We start from the raw sequence: 17,055 nt of genomic DNA, 5'->3' as shown, positions 1-17,055 counted from the left end.
CACACACACACACACACACACACACACACACCGGATACATTTATGTCCTAGTGTGAGGATTACGTGTAATTTCCTTGATTTTCAGGAGGCTGGGACATAAACTGAGGCCAGAGCTAAGGGATTATTTTCATAAGAACTATTTGTAATTGTCAGAGTGCAGGTTTCAAGCAGTAGCACCACTACTCCACGCTGTTTGACACTGTGGAGGGGAAAACAATCATATTTTGGTCCCTAGCCATAGGACAGTATAAACAATCAGGAGAAAAGCAGATTTTCCTAAATCCTCTTACGTATCTCCGAGCCATCAATGTAAAAGGAACTAAAACACACCTCCGTGATATATTTACAGCAAAACACCCATAATGATGGAGGATAGGAATGAATATGTGAAAAGTGTCCTCAGACAGTTTATACATTTTTGAACATGATGATAATATTATGTCCAAGACATTGCTTGATGTTTGGATAGATAGATAGATAGATAGATAGATAGATAGATAGATAGATAGATAGATAGATAGATAGATAGATAGATAGATAGATAGATAGATAGATGGATAGATAGATAGATAGATAGATAGATAGATAGATAGATAGATAGATAGATAGATAGATAGATAGATAGATAGATAGATAGATAGATAGATAGATAGATAGATAGATAGATAGATAGATAGATAGATAGATAGATAGATAGATAGATAGATAGATAGATGGATGGATGGATGGATGGATGGATGGATGGATGGATGGATGGATGGATGGATGGATGGATGGATAGATGGATGGATAGATAGGTTAGATAGATAGATAGATAGATAGATAGATAGATAGATAGATAGATAGATAGATAGATAGATAGATAGATAGATAGATAGATAGATAGATAGATAGATAGATAGATAGATAGATAGATAGATAGATAGATAGATAGATAGATAGGTGGATGGATGGATGGATGGATGGATGTATAGATAGATAGATAGACAGACGTACTTGGTTTAAATTGGTTGGAGGCTTTAAGTATTCACATGTTAAATTACAATCATCATGTCAAAGAAAAATTATATTTTAAAACATAATAGATGTTCATCTTTGGGTGTGCTTGACAGAGTCACGGGGTTTATATATAGAACGCTGCGCTCTCTGCTGGTCGCTTTCGGTACAGCCTGAGCCAACCCCCCCGTCCTGTTGTCAAGGAGCCGCGTCCTCGGTTGCTATCATAATAGAAAGACTGTAACGCAGACAGCTGAAGAGAACGGGGAATTTCTATCTATTTGTACCCCCCCTTCTTTTCCTTTTCACACGTCTGAAAAGCGACTGGCATCCAGTCGTTGCGATTTGCTTCAAACAGTATTTGTAATTTGCGCCTATAGCAGCTCAGCTGAGAGCCGCCTGGAGGATCAACTGGGCCGGAAACATGGACAACTTCTTCTATCAATCGTATCCTACCTACTTCATTACCTCGTAAAGTGTGAGGAAAGTGGAGATCTTTCATGATTACACCTGTAGCTTCACATTAATATTTCATTGTATGTACATTTTTGTATAAACACACACTCGGGGCTCGTTACATATTTAATCGTCTGATAATGATGACATCTTAACTGTTTGAGCTGCCGTGTCACTTTTTTTTTTATTTCAGTGTGCTGTGTAAATGTGTGTTTTTGACTATTAAGGTAATATAAAATCTCATAATCACACATCCATCCAAAACTCCTCAGCTGATGATCACTTGTAGAAATCCAAGATTGGGACATAATGAAGACCTCAACACTGAGAGACAACGCCTGGCTGAAGAGCAGAAGAAGTGCAGAACAAGGGCACGTCAGTTTTCCATGGAAACCAACCACCGCAGAAAGTTAGTTTAACCACTAATCAAACATGCATCTTATGTGGACAGTGACTGTCAGATTGCTGCACCCCAAACTTTGTCCAGACAGCCAGCTCATACTGACCAAGCAGCACCTTCAGTTTCTTCCTGGAAGCAGACAATGCTGTGCTGGTGTAGGGTGCACACGTCACCTGAACACACACAGTTTATAGCTGTTTTGGGCTCAGCACCTAGAACTAGAAGTGCTGACAGGATTTTTCAGTCATGACCTGGAGATGGATCTATTTGACCAGAGCAGCAACTGAGGCAACACTTCTCAAGTAACTAAATCTGCAAATCCATTATGGATATTAATACCCCACTAAACGTGGGTATAAATAGTCACCTGCAAAGGCTAAAAATTACAGTCTTTTTTAGAAAAAAAAAACATGTTTACATAGTAGGTTGATACAAGGTGAGCTGGGGAGAGTGCAGGGTAGATTTGTTGCCAGTTCAGGCTTTAATTATCCCACAAGGATTTGTAGCTTCCCTGTGTAGATGCATGCGGTCAGTCAAAGGCATAAATACATAATGATTTAATCTATCAAGGAGATCAAATCAGATATAGAGTTTACCTAAAAAAAACAAGTATATTTGTTTAATGTTTTTATGAGTTGATCAGTAAACATCACATGAAACAAATGTGCAAACAAGCACTCAAATATGATGCATTGTCTAATGACTATATTCAAATTTTGTACTTTTTACAGAAAATATGCTAAACAAATGTGGATTGATTTGCCAGCATTATATGCCAGCAACAGACATATAATGCAATCGTATAATATGAATATATCGCCCCTCTAATAAAGATAAAATTAAATAAAGTTGTTACTCGCTATTGTAACCAAAAGCACCCTCTTTAAGTGCGTATTTGAATTTGAATGGTGGTCATGCAAGATTCTCTCATTTTACTTTGCAGTTCAATGAAGATCCATAGAAAAGATAAACTTGCAGAATGTAATAACATTTGCTGCAAAATGAAGCTTGGCAAAAATCTAAACTGAATGTGTTCACCACATCCCCTATACACGTATTGCTCTGTTGCTCCATGCTTAAATAAACTGACACTGCTATCTTGACACTAATTACCATTTTACATGTCAAAAAAGTCACGCAGGATGTCAAAAAAGTCACGCAGGACAATGATGCTGACCTCAGTCGAGCCCACTGATGTTATTACTGGGCTTCCTCAGTAAACCTGGCAGAGAATACCGGCACTGACTTATTGATGACTATGATGAAAACATATCTTGTGGAGCTGACTCGGGTTTCTGTATCTAAAATATGACCGGACTGGATTTAATCAAGTGAGATGTGACCCAGGTTCATTCTCTCTCTCTCTCTCTCTCTCTCTCTCTCTCCTCTCTCTCTCTCTCTCTCTCTCTCTCTCTCTCTCTCTCTCTCTCTCTCTCTCTCTCTCTCTCTCTCTCTCTCTCTCTCTCTCTCTCTCTCTCTCTCTCTCTCTCTCTCTCTCTCTCTCTCTCTCTCTCTCTCTCTCTCTCTCTCATGGCCCAGGGAATTGGATGAGAGACGAAAGCAGAGGGAAATGCAGGAGCAGCAACTACGGGAAAACATCTTAGCACAGCGCAGGCAGCAGCTGCAGGATGTCACCCAGCGCTTCCAGAGAGCTCATCTACCTCCATCTCAGAGACACAGACCATGTCAGTGCTCATCTTACAGACACCACTGAGAAGTAAAAGACAGTCTCTTATAATGCATTTCAATATCTTGATTTCCTTCAGCATTCAGAAGAAATGTCCCAAATCTTGACGATGCACTCAAACAAATCCAATGCACTTCAAGACCATACAGCCAACAGAAGTCATTTACCGTCAACACTGTCAACAGGTAAAAGAAGACAAGAATACACATACAATTTATTGCCAAAAGTATCCACTCGCCTGTCTTCACATGCATATAAACTTGAGTGACCTCCCATTCTTAAACCATAGGATTTATAGGTTCTAAATTATGCTAAATTTGTTTTATATTAGTTTTCTAACAGAAAGATGTGACCTAATAGTCTGTGTATTAGCTCCCCAAAGGTGAAGAAAGTCTGTCATCTCCCCAAGTTTTTTGTGAATGTAAATACAGACGATTTTGAGATTTTCCCTTCATGACATCACACAAGGAAATAACCACTCTGGAGGTGGCTCCTCACTCTGACCCTCCCACAATCAGATGAGCTCTGCACACTAAAATTACAAGTGGCTTCAATTTTTTTCTCCTGGCAAATGCTTCCATAAAACAGACACAGCTCTTTAGTGTTTTAAGATACAGACACAGAAACATCCTGTTCTCAGTCAAGCGCTGTAGAGAGACTTTTAGATTGGCTGAAATCCAGACCCAAGGCGAGATTTGGGGAAGTACACTTTGAATACAATTTTGCTGAACTTCTGACAACTATGTGAAAACTGTATCATATGGGACCTTTAACATGATGTGTGTCCCCAACACACTGATGTGGGATGAAAAGGTTGGAAAGGTGATTCATCAGTCCAAAGAACACGTCTCCACTGTTTCAGAGTCCAGTGGCAGTGAGCTTTAACACCACTGCATCTGACACTTTGCATTTCTCTTGGTGATGTGCAGCTTGGATGCAGCTGCTCGGTCATGAAAATCCCCCATGAAGCTCTATACACTGTTCTCCAGCTAATCTTAAGATCATTTGGAGTTTGGAGGTCGGTAACAATTGATTCTGTAGAAAGTTGGTGACCTCCGCACACTATGCGCCTCTTTGCTAACCCCGCTCTGTGATTACCGCTTGGTGGCTGAGTGTAGTTCCCAAAGGCTTTCATTTTGTTAGAGTACTACTAATAGATGATTGCAAGGAAATTTCCTGGCTGGACTTAGTGTACATCCAGTCCAGGTGCAGCTATCACTGCACCACGCTGCAATTCACTGAGCTCATGAGAAAAACACATTCTTTTGAGAGTGAATACTTTTGGTGATATAGTGTGTTTGTTACTTTAAAACCTTTGACTCAAACTTTCAACATGTTTTCATGTTGGCCTGTATTTATAGTTGTCTGCTCTTTTTTAAAGGACTTCTTCTCCGAAACCTCCCACTGTTTCTAAATCCTCCCACCGCACAGATCCATCTGCAGTGGAGGCCGATACCGAACTGCTTCAGGATCAGAGCAGGACAGAGAAGCAGCAAGATCACAATCCACAGGTATCTGTCATTTTATTGATAAAACAACAAAATGTCACTTTTGTTGGTGTTTTGATAAAGAGATATGAGATTAATTTTAGTCTTTAAAGTAGTCATTGTCAAATTTCCTGTGTGTGTGTGTGTACATGTGTGCGTGTGTGTGTGTGTGTGTGTGTGTGTGTGTGTGTGTGTGTGTGTGTGTGTGTGTGTGTGTGTGTGTGTGTGTGTGATGCAGAGAGAGAGTGTGTGTGAGATGTGTGCTGAAACTACAAACAAAATGGCGGATCGCAATAAACTACATTCAAAATGGTGGTTACCAGCAAGGCAAGATGGCCGACCTATAGGTCCTGTCTGACCATATTTTTGGCAGAACAAAGGGGCAAAAGATTGACACTCTAACGTCTGGTCCTTGAGTGCGTCTCTGTTAAAGATCAATTTCTAAAATGAGTTTAAGTGAATGCAACTTGCTTTGTAAAACATCTGGATTTGTCAGGTGGTTGTGTGTGATATTGTCTTTGTGTGATATGTGTAGGGTTGTGATGAGTTAACAAGTTAGTAACGCAAAGATTAGCATGCAAGACCCTGTGTCAGTGTGCAAAACATTGGTTTTCAGGTTTCTAACTACTCTTAGTATAAATAACCAGTAGAACTAACTCACAAGTGATCGAATCAATCCATCTTCATAGTACTTAAACCATTTTGTGCATAGCATCATGTTTAGCTAATTATCTTGTGTTATTCCCAGTAGTTAGTTGCTATGTATTTAGTGTTTTTGAAGAAGGTGTTTGGTTGTCAAGGCCGGGAGAAGCTTGGGCTCCTCTGTTTGCAGTCTCAGTAAAATTGTCTTTATGATACTGTTAGATAACTTTTTATCTTCTATAGCCTAGATACTGCATGTTCCACAACTGTGGCTGACTATGGAAACAACAGATCTGAGATAGTTAGGAATTAACACAATTGTTTATTAAACAAAGAACATTCTCACCACATGGTCAGCTGGTACAGAACGACTGTACCCTTCCATCAGCTTAAGGCTGGAAAAAGAGGATGATTCTGAAGAAAAACTCACAGTTTTGAATCTGAGAGGCAGAATCCCCTATCCAGGTCATTCCTGTGACCTTCGGCCAATCACAGGGGACCCCTGACCTTGAGATGGGCTCCAGTTTGCCAGGCTGCAATGGGTACTTGTTTACATATCAAAACCTATTGTCTCTGAGTATCAGTGAAACCAACATGGAGGGAAATGGAGGGAAAAACACATGGAAGGATGCAATCCTATTGTCTCTAGCAGTGAAGCCAAAATGGCAGACGACAGAGAAGAATTCAAGTTAATATAATCTTGGGGTGCAAGTTTCTAACTTGCACCCCAAGTTAGAAACTTCTACTTGATCACTTTTATAAATGTCTGAATCTTGTTTAATCTTAATTAATATTTCAATTACAGCATTACACAATGCCTCATGCTTCATTTAAAAGGCCACAACATTATAAATGAAAAAGTTGAAAGTAATTCTGATGAAATTACAGCCGGAAATAGTTCTACTTATTGACCTCTAGGGCGCAGCAGTGGTGCATCAATCTTTCCCCAAACTAACTTAGAAGGCAAGACTCTAATACACAAATACAGATCAAACTCTAAATCCAACTATAGTTTTAATGTCAGCAATTCTTCTTGTGTCTGATTGAAAGTGGTCCTGCTATTATAAAACACAACAAAAACTATAGTGTTTGAAGCCGATGTTGCAGTGTAAGTAAAAATAGAGGTTGATTCAAATCTGGAATTTCTGAGTGGAGTTGCATGTTCTTCCCATTTCTTCCTACAGTATATCTAACCATTTGTTTTATATTTTTCTGTGTGCTGCATATTACTTCTGAAATCTAAAGACATGCGTGCTCGATGGTTGAATGGTGACTTTATAGAGGCTGTAAGCATGAATGTTTTCGTTTCGTAACTGGGATGGATCAGGTATAGAAGTAGAATAGATTTATTTGTTGCCCATCACAGAATGGAATAAACACAATAGGAAAAACTGGATTGATAAAGATTTCACCCAAAATCAGAAATAGTTATAAAGCTATCATGCAAATGTATATATCTACATCACCCTGTGCGTTGCTCACAATTAACAACCATTACCAGCTTTAGTATATTAAAAAGATGCTTGGTCCATGGATGAATGCAACCTCTAAGCAAATTGTAAAGATTTAAAAGAAAACATACATTTTTGATTTTTTTAAAGAAATTTCTTGACTAGCGGACATAATACAGCGCTGACACCCCAAATGTGATATCGGTGATGCTACCATAAAAGAAAACAAACTAGCACTAACCTAACCTGTACCAGAAAGCGTAATTAAAATTGGCTTAATGTTGAGATTGTAGTAATTTTCTATGATATTTGCTTGGATTTTGCTTAAATATCAATATTTTAATCACGTATACTTTGCCCCACAACAAAGAAAATCATTGAAGTATGAATTGAAAGGTTATTATGGCACTATTTTACTGCTCTGACCCACTCAACATGAAATTGTCCCCTGAATTAAAATGTGTTTGACACCCCTGTTGTAGATATACCCTGAGATATATATTTTATAACTACAGATAATATTGTCTTCTATATTTCAGGGCGGCCGCATGTTGGAGTGCTGTATTTCTGAGAGCCTGTCTAGTAAAGACAGCTTGGACAACGAGGACGTCAAACACGGCACAAGAAATCCTCAGGGTTCCTTTTCCTCTTTCTTCCTCAACTCAGACAAGACCCATCCAGACCAGAGAAAGGATAAGAATTTCGAACTGGCGTTGAAGAAACAAGACGACTCTGACTGGCCTCGTGATAAGAGACATATTTCACAAGCTTTCTGGGAGTTCACGTCTGTTCAGAAAACAGCTGAAGCAGATACGCGGCCCACTCTGCACAACTGTAACAAATTAGCCCTTTGTGAACAGATGAGTGATGACCGAGAGCACTTTAAAGAAGACTCCTTTCAGAGCAGTCCCAGAGAACACATCAGTACAAGTGGAGGTCCTGCTGAAAACATAGGAAATATTGAATCGGCTTATCCTCTGTTGGATATCAAAGAGCAGAAGAACTATAATGTAAAGCTTCTGAAATATCCGTCAGCTACAAAAATCCCTTTGCCTGCCAAAGATGGTGACAGCAAAGATGTGTTATTGGGATCTCCCTCGAAGCCAAATATTTTCCTAAACGACAGTCCAACTGATAATTTGGTAAAAGAGGAAACTCCTCAGCAAACAACCCAAGAAAGCTACTATCTGTCATCTCAGAAAGAACCCAGTGCTTTCATAAACAATCTCAACAAGGGTTCAAACACAAATCACAAGGATGAGAAGTCCTTAAACACAGCGTCGCTGCAACATGCACGCTTGTCTAATATTCAGTCTGGCACATATATCAAATATCAGGAGCATTTCAAAGAGGAAATACAAAAAGTGCCTGTTTCAGAAACAGCATCTCGCTCAGTTAGTAATGTTAGATTCATCAAAGGCATCCTTAAAAAGCAGTCAAAATACATTTCAAGAGAGCCTACGTATGCATACAGCACAGGGCACTCAATGTTTCCAGATGAGGTAGCGTTAGCAATTAAAGACAGCATAGACTTTGCGAAGGCAAAAGCAAAGGACAGGGATGGCAATAACACCGTCAAGACAAAGGTACGTTGGTTTGATGAGGTGAATGTGGAAAAAGAGCCCAAAGAGCAGAACATGATAAAACATGCGAAAGGGATGTCTTTCAATCCTCCTCAGTGCAAAAACAACTCCAAGGACCACCAGCCAAGTCTGGCTGCAAGCTCAGGGACTCCCAGGTCCGGACCCAGTGTGACCCCTGCCCATTATCACTTTACAAAACAGGCCTGGGCAGATGTTGGGGTTCAAGTCAGCCTGCCCCAGGAGCGATCAGAAGAGGTCAAGGCGCCACAAAGCAACACCAGCACTGGCAGTCCCAGGGTACCTCGGAGAGAGCTCTCCGCCAGAGCTGCAGCAGGTCCAGTTTCCTTACGAACAAGAAAGGGCACCATAATGCGACCTCAAACTGCCACCGAGGTGAATCAGATTGCCAAAGCCCCGGGGAGGATGATAGCGCCCCGCCCTCCTCCTCGAGTGGAATCCGTGGCAGAAACGACAACTAACTTCTCCAACACCCCATATGCCCTGGATCTCTCTGGTTTCCACTGCAAACAGGTGCCAGCTTTCGAGCAGATGCTGAGCAGGGGCAACTCTGATGTTTTCCTCTCACCTACCACACATCACGCAATCACAATGAATAACAATGCTACGTACGCACCTCTACCACCCTCGTACATCCCCCTCTTCTCCGAGGGCAGCTCAAAGAGGATGTCTGGTCATCAAGAAGCTCACATCCACAGCAGAAGAAGAGGGACCGTCCCCAGTGAAAAAGCTCTCTGTTTACGTTGCACTCCTACAGATGAGGAGATCTCACAGATCTGGCACGGTGTCCGCAATGCCTTAACCACCAAGGACGGTAATGTATATTTTGATAGACACAGTGCAGGCTGGGGTTTGTCTCCCTGCGGAGACGTCACCTGAATTTACTCGCAGTTTCTCTCGCTTGCTAATTTATTTTTTAACCATTAGCAACCGAGCTGTGAATTTCACCAGTCTGGGCTGTTGTACTAAATGTGTTTGAGTTTGTTCTTATTTCCCATCAGTATTGATATTTGCATGATAAAATACCTGCAGCAGTTTTTGTTCATCTAACCCAATGCAAGAAGTATAGTCACACCGAGAAATGGGAACATAGATAACCTTACAGACTTCCTGTCTCTTAATTGTGTTATCAGCTTCTGCGTCTCCAGATATCTAGAGATTGTCACTATCAACAGCCATCATCAGACAGTGAACACAGGATTGAATCTACTTCCTTGAATGGAAGAGTTTTATATCTATAGTTGCTTTGAAAGTTTCGACCTTCCTGTTTGCCCAATACCAATACCGAAAGCTTGATGGTCCATACATTGTACCAAATCCTACTATACTGTACGAGGGGTGTCAAACATAAAGCCCCTGGGCCAAAACTGGCCAAACTACCAAGCAAAATGCAAACATTTTAAAGAAAACATAAATGTTTTTTCCAACAAATTTCTTGAAGCGCAGCAGACACAACATGACGCTGCTAACTGACCTGAGATACTGCTGATACAACAATGAAAGATTAAACATTAGCCTCAAAGCCATGCTGCCAGGGTGAGAGGGTGAGTTTGTAAAAACATGCATGATGCAATACTATAAGAGAAGTTTTTTACAACACAAATTTTCATTAAAATCGGCTTTATGTTGCGATTGGAGTAATTTTCAGGAGTAATCATTTGGTTTTTGTGAAAATCTAAACATTTTCATCACATATACTCTGTGTCACAACAAAGAACAACCTTTGAGTTCAAACTGAATGTTTTTCAATTTTATTTTACCAGTCTGTCATACTCACAATGAAAATAGGCTGTATGTGGCCCTTGAACTAAAATTGGTTTGACACCCTTGTACTGTAGACAATACAATTAAATGGGGGGGAGCAAGTCGTTTTTGACTTAGGAATTGCTGCTGTGTAAAATTTTGACAATCTAACAACTCCACTACTCTTTCCACCTCATGATTCCGGTAAATTCCTCTTCTTCCAGCTAAAACAGCACTTAGAAGACAAGCCCCGGAGAATGGGCGGGTGTTAAGGAAGCCCAGCATTCAGCCCCCCAGCTCAGGGAACAGGAGACTTCTTCCCACCTCTCAGGTGCGTGCATGCAGTTGTGCAGTTGCCCCGTGGGGTGTAAAAGTGAGAATACTTGCTAAAAGATCAGTGAGTGGGTGTGTTTGAACTTGCAGAATCAGGTTGGAGTCCCTTTCATGCTGTGCTTGCTTGCAAAACTGATTAGATGCGAAGATTTATGCTCCCCACAACAAGATGATCAGGTTAAACTTGAACTGGCAGTTTTTACTCTGTGTTTTGGTCAAGAGTTTGTTTCGTTATGCTTATGGCTTATGACTTATGACTTATAAGTTTGTATGTAGGTTATGTGTTGCGTAAAACTTATGCAAAGTGGGAATCTAGTTGAGAATAAATAAAAGCAAGTAATATCTTGTTTTATTCTGAAAGGAGGATTGAAAGATCATTATGTTCTTTTCACTAAAACAAAGATGGTCTATGTATAGAATAACATCCAGATTACTGGTAGGACAAGAGAGTTTATAGAAAGCCAGATATTATCCAGAATGACCTCAGCCCTGTCACGATTTAATTCGAATTTCAACTTCATGTATAATTGCATGTCCTTTACAAGTAAAACACGACAACTCATATGAATAGTATAGAAAAGCAGACAATAAACTCCACAACAGAACCCTGTGGTACACCACATGAAAGTCACCCAGAGCAAAGAATATAACTAACTGTTTCTTTTTTTGTGTAACCAACAAAACAGACCACACAGCTGGCCAGACCGTTTCCGAATTCATCCTGCGCCGCTTTTCCAAATAGAGGTAATGTCGTCGCCTCTATATTTAAGGTTTCTGTCATACACTTTGAAACAAAATGTATTTGGTGGATGTTGGAGTGTTTGGAGCCTGTGCTAAGGCCTGATTTGATGCTGTAGCCAAGCGTCTCCTGTATAAATGAGCCACTTTAATGAAGTGTAATTCGTCTATGAAGTTCAGTATTTTATATGAACCCTCCCTGACATGCACGCTCAGTTTGCATTGCCTATGTGGCACAGCTGTGATGTTTTCATAAGAAATTAATGGAACGGAAAAAAAAGAAAAGGGCGAGAGAGCTTGCCTCTTATGTAACTTTGCATGTGGTCTCAGGTTCTGAGAGGACAACCCAGTTTCACCTGGCTCAAGGGCACACTCAAGGCCTCCTGGAAGAAGAAAGAGACATGGTGGCTGCCATGGAGACGGCCCAAACACAGAAGCCCAGCCAGCAGCAGGGGCTCACCAACATTTCCTTGGAGGAGCAGAAAATCCTTCAGTCTTTGGAAAGACTAAACCACCATCTGCAGTGTGAGCACTCCGGACAGACTGTTTACACTCAGTCATTGTGATGATACAACAGAACCACCTTACATTGTTACATGATAATTAATTTTACCTATTTGTATTTGTTGGTGTGCATCGAACCTTCATAAGTCTTGTAAGACGTTTACTTTAATCTACTCACAGATTTATTTTTAATTCTTTTCTGTTTTGTCCATTTTTCCCAGACTGGAGACATAAAAGTCAATCTCTACAAGCTTTATGCGTCCTTCGCTAACAGTCACTCGCAAAATCAGATGATATCCTGATCGACAGCTTGTGTGGTCCGTGCATAGTGTTAACACTGCATTTAAATCTGGAGCTGCAGCTGCCCTCATAACAGCAAGAGCCAATCTGGATACAGCCATCAGATTGGGCAAAAGGACCCATGGACAGAAGATCCAGAAACACTCTCAGGACCATCGAGACACCAGGAGACTGTGTTAGGGAATTCAATCTGTGGCTCAAGCAAATTCTCATGCCTGTGATGATAGCGCCGACTTCTCCAATAAATTAAATAATTGTTTTGGATGGTTCGAAGCACTGAATGACACATCAGCAGTGAAGGCCACCCCTCAGACTGAAGAGCAGGTGCTGTGTCTGGACTCTCCGAGTAGAATTAATACCAGGAAAGCTGCTGGCCCAGACCAGATACCAGTCTGTGTACTGAAGGGATGTGCAGAACACCTGGCAGACGTCCTCACTGATGTATTCAACATCTCACTGCATCAAGCTGCTGTGCCGTCATGTTATAAAACCTCAGCAATCATCCCAGCGCTAACAAAACCTGGTCCAACAGCCACCACCCTGGAGCATTAACATCAATCATCACGAAATGCAAGGAAGTGAAGGCCTTTGTAAAGTGGTGTGATGAGAACAACCTGATCCTGAATGTTGAAAAAACATAAAAACCCAGTAATCGACTTAAGGAAGAAACAGCCACACTGTACATAATGGACACTGCAGCAGAAATGATGCAGCACTCCAGATTCCTGGGTGTGCATGTGGCAAACAACCTCACCTGGCCTCTCCACACCTCCTCCATCACCAAAATGGCTCATCAGCACCTGATCTTCTTGCGGCATCTGAAGAGAGCTTATCTGAGCACATCGGCCCTCACCACCTCCTACAGAGGAGCCATAGAGAGTGTGCAGGCCAGCAGCATCTCTCTGGAGGCTTTTCCACCAAAAAGAACCAGGTGCCAGTTCGGGGCTAGGGCCTGTTTAGCGCCAGTTCTTTGTGATTCCATTGTAAAAGTCCGGGCCTATCAAAGTCTAAACGGGTGCTCAGCTGGCCCCACATAGTCCTTGATTACCTTAGTCTGAAACTCTGTAGTCTGGAACTGATCAATCTAAAGTCAAACCACATCTCAGAAAATCACTGGATTTGTGTGGATTAATATAATCCAGATTATTTTAGTCCTGGTTTTATTTAAGCCATGAATGTGAAACTGGGCCCAAGTGCCAGAGAAAATGTTACAAACTTAATTTAAACCAGCAATAAATGCAGAAAAGGCATGTGTAGCTTTGCATTTTTCAGTGAAGCTTTGATCTCAATTTCTTCTTCCCAATTTAATGAAATTGATTAGCACTTCACTAAAAAAAGCTTCTGGACACTGATAAACTGACCAGATTCTCTCTTTTCTCAGCAGTAGCAATTCTTTTAAGTGTGCGCAGCCCAGCCAATGATCGAAATGATGTGTGTGTTGCAACGTGGAAGGTGTGTCTTTCTTTTTGTCATGGTGGTTGAGCGGATGATTACGTCCGCTCGGCTCAACCTACTGGCTCAGCCAGCTCAGCCTCTGCCAGAGGGCTTCCACAGCCTGTTGTTGTGATTGCATAGAGAGTCGGCTTCCCTTTTAGCTATCAACCTGATTTGGTTTTATCAATGCCATGAATTTCAATATATAGATTAAAGTAAGTATTTATTGAATTTCAGCTGCCAGGTGCATTTATGTTTTCCTTTATTCTTTAATAGTGCACATCTCTGTTTCACTTTTTGAAAGAAGCTTTGCAGCAGTGAAAACAGAAACTAAAATAGTAGGGATTATGGATGTGAGCTGTGTTACCCCTCCCTCACTAGCATGTCTGGTTCTGCCCCTCTGTCAGCCTGCTAGGACTTGCTCCCATCGGTGCAGGAGGCCCCAGCTCATGTGAACATTGAGGTTTAACTACAGGTTACTTGAGTGCGTCTACCCAGAGCTATAAACATCACTGCAGTGGTGACATCCCTCTTCTGCACAGTCTGATCTTTGCTACCCTCCACCGAATGAACGGCCCTAAACAAGGGGAATATTTCCAGCTTTGGTGCAGGATCGGACCTGCAACAGCAGACGCAATCTGACAATTCCATTGTTGTCTTCAACACTACATTGCTGCTTGGGTATTTCAGATGTGGCCTCGGTGTTGACTCCAACTTCTGAGTATAAGGAGATCGGATCTGGAAGCTCGATGAAGATATTGGAAATACAGAGTGGTAAACGTCCTGCAGAAATCACAATCTAAACTCAGTAGTTCCAAAATTCTTTATTCTGGGAAAGAAAATTATGTTGATATGCATGAATACACTAAATATATAAAGACATTGTCCAAGTGTGTCAGTATTTTACTAAAGATTTGCCCTGAATTTGACTCCTATTATCCTAATATAATGAATGGTCAGAGTGATCAGACTCTACAATGGCGAGTGTAATGACATTTAAGCCCTAACCAGCCCAACACCCTGCCACTTGACAAGAAAAGGCAAGAGTGCTGAAAATAAGGGAAGGGATTTTCACACATGCAAGTTCAAGCTTGTGCTTTGGTCTGTTGTGAAGCTGATTCGCGCTGGTATTTAGTCCTGTTGTGTTATAGTCCATTTTTAACATGCAACAAATGAGAGTCTGATCCGATGATATAGCAAACGAAGATAAATGTTTTGAACCCGTAAAGAGAGTTTGATATAGTTTTGCTCCAGCAATGAAGTAAAATACACACGTAACCCACATTTGCTGCAGGAAACTGCGGAGTTTTATTCATTAAGTTAAAAAATATACATAACAAAGCGTGAAAATAGAAATTATGTCAATATTGTGTGTATTGAGTCTACCTGTTTTCCATATGCATGCATGGTTTTCCCTCTGGTTTCTTCCCATAGTCCAGACACTTAATTAGCTTAATTTATGTTCCTAAATTGCATGTAGGTGCGAAGTGCAAAGGAGTAATTTTTGAGTGATTTGCTGTTTTTCTGAAGAAAGAAAAGTGACAATATGTTCTCTAGAAAAGTAAACCGAGGCACATCACTGCAGCTGATGATTAAATTATATATATTAAAAATGTATAAAAAAAACTATAAGTAGCTTTGAAAGAAGTAATTTTCGTATTTTCTTTTAATAATTAGAGTAATGTAATGTCAGAGACTGGAGTTATGTCCAACCCTCCCTGTATTTACCCAATAAAGGCTATAGGGGGCGCCCTCGATCCCAGAAGCTCATCAGTCTTTAGTAACACTGTGCGTCACCATGTCCGATAATAACACCAGACCAAATCCATTTCCACAAGCTGCTCTGATCCAGCTGCCCTGCCCCTCTCAGGTTGATTCTCTCAAGCTTTTGCCAAAACAAAACAATTGTTTCCACTGACATGAAGCTGCAACCAATCAACCAGAAGGAGACTTTACAGGGAGGATGAACAGTTGTTGACCAAAAGTGACCAAACTCTGCTAAGTGGGTGGTCCCCTGACTCCCCCCAGGGGCTGCTGGGACACTGCAGTCCATCTCTTTAATGTGTCTGAGTGCATTACAATGATGTGAAAATGACCACTTTCATCCAGACAATGGACATTTCTTGACTGGCAGCGTTTGTGCACAGAGCGTTTCCTCCATTGAAATGTGTGACCTGCCAGTGCAGTCATTAAGTTGGTGCGGTATTGATTATACTTATGCTCACAGAATATGAGGGGGCACGCATTATTGCTCAAAGAATCACTGCTAGAGTCCATCCCTATTGAATTGACATACTATGATATTTCCCAATTAATGTGAAATAAACTAAACATGAGACATGCACCTGTTAAGGAAACGAGAGCGTGCGGATTTTGGCGATGCTTCTTTTAATCTGCTCAGCGCTCTTATACAGTGTCTGCAGATATTTAATAGGGCTTCATAACCATTCATTCAGAGGACGTATGGGAAAAGCTGAAACAGAGCCTCTGTATCCAAAGAGGGTGGATCTTGACAAAATGATTTCTCAATGGAAGAGGGGTCTCATTAGCATAACAATTGTGGGAACTGCATGGGTCTACTTTTCATGAGCACTGTAAAAAAAAAAAAAGAGAGAGAGAGAGAGCGAAGTTGTACCATGATTCAAGTATTCATACTGATGAGGGAAAATGTGGTTTTGAATTATTGTTTAGACTCTTGAGAAAGTGTGTTTGTTGCCTCCTCATCCATAGCAAGGATGTGAAGCATGTTACAGGCCAAAGCCTTTTAATTAAGTTTCAGTTCATTTGAAACCCCTTCCAAACAATAAACTGACATAACCTTGCAGAGATTTAATAATTTCATGATAAAAATAAACATTTAATTTAGGTTTTGACAGACATATCCATATTATTAATGGGTTTAACTACTTGCATCTGAGTTTAGCCGTGTTTTTAAAAGGGCTAAAACTTGAATGTTCATGATTATTTTCCAAAATGTGAACTAAAAACATTACTGGTACCTTAGTGATACTCTTCCACTATTACTTAGTAGTGGCAATATGGAGAGGAAACTAGTGAGCAGTGAGCGGCAGGCACACAGATACTTTCATTTATTATTTTATTTAGTTATTATCTGTTTTTTTTTTGTTTGTTTTGTTTTCTTATTATTGTTATTATTGAAATAACAAAAAATAAATCATAATACAAAAAGTTGTAATGTTACACTGTTTGGATGAAACTATATGAAAGATGGATATCTTTAGTGTGTTTTAATGTCGTGAGATGAATTGAAATCGGTGAATAT

General features: G+C 40.6%; 1 protein-coding gene across 1 annotated transcript; it reads left to right on the top strand.

Annotated features, from left to right (window-relative positions):
• Window positions 1–1,727: 1,727 nt before the first annotated feature.
• cep126 (centrosomal protein 126) lies at window positions 1,728–12,518 on the top strand (the record flags this gene model as incomplete). The annotated part of the gene is made up of 9 exons (XM_080510959.1): window positions 1,728–1,861; window positions 3,392–3,537; window positions 3,619–3,724; window positions 4,921–5,050; window positions 7,659–9,534; window positions 10,688–10,794; window positions 11,483–11,540; window positions 11,865–12,059; window positions 12,400–12,518. 9 exons carry the CDS (start codon window positions 1,728–1,730, stop codon window positions 12,516–12,518), a joined length of 2,871 nt encoding a protein of 956 aa, XP_080367085.1.
• Window positions 12,519–17,055: the final 4,537 nt, after the last annotated feature.

Source organism: Blennius ocellaris (genome assembly GCF_963422515.1).
Source record: "Blennius ocellaris genome assembly, chromosome: 2".
Lineage (NCBI taxonomy): Eukaryota > Metazoa > Chordata > Actinopteri > Blenniiformes > Blenniidae > Blennius > Blennius ocellaris.
This window is presented reverse-complemented; position numbering and strand designations above follow the sequence as displayed.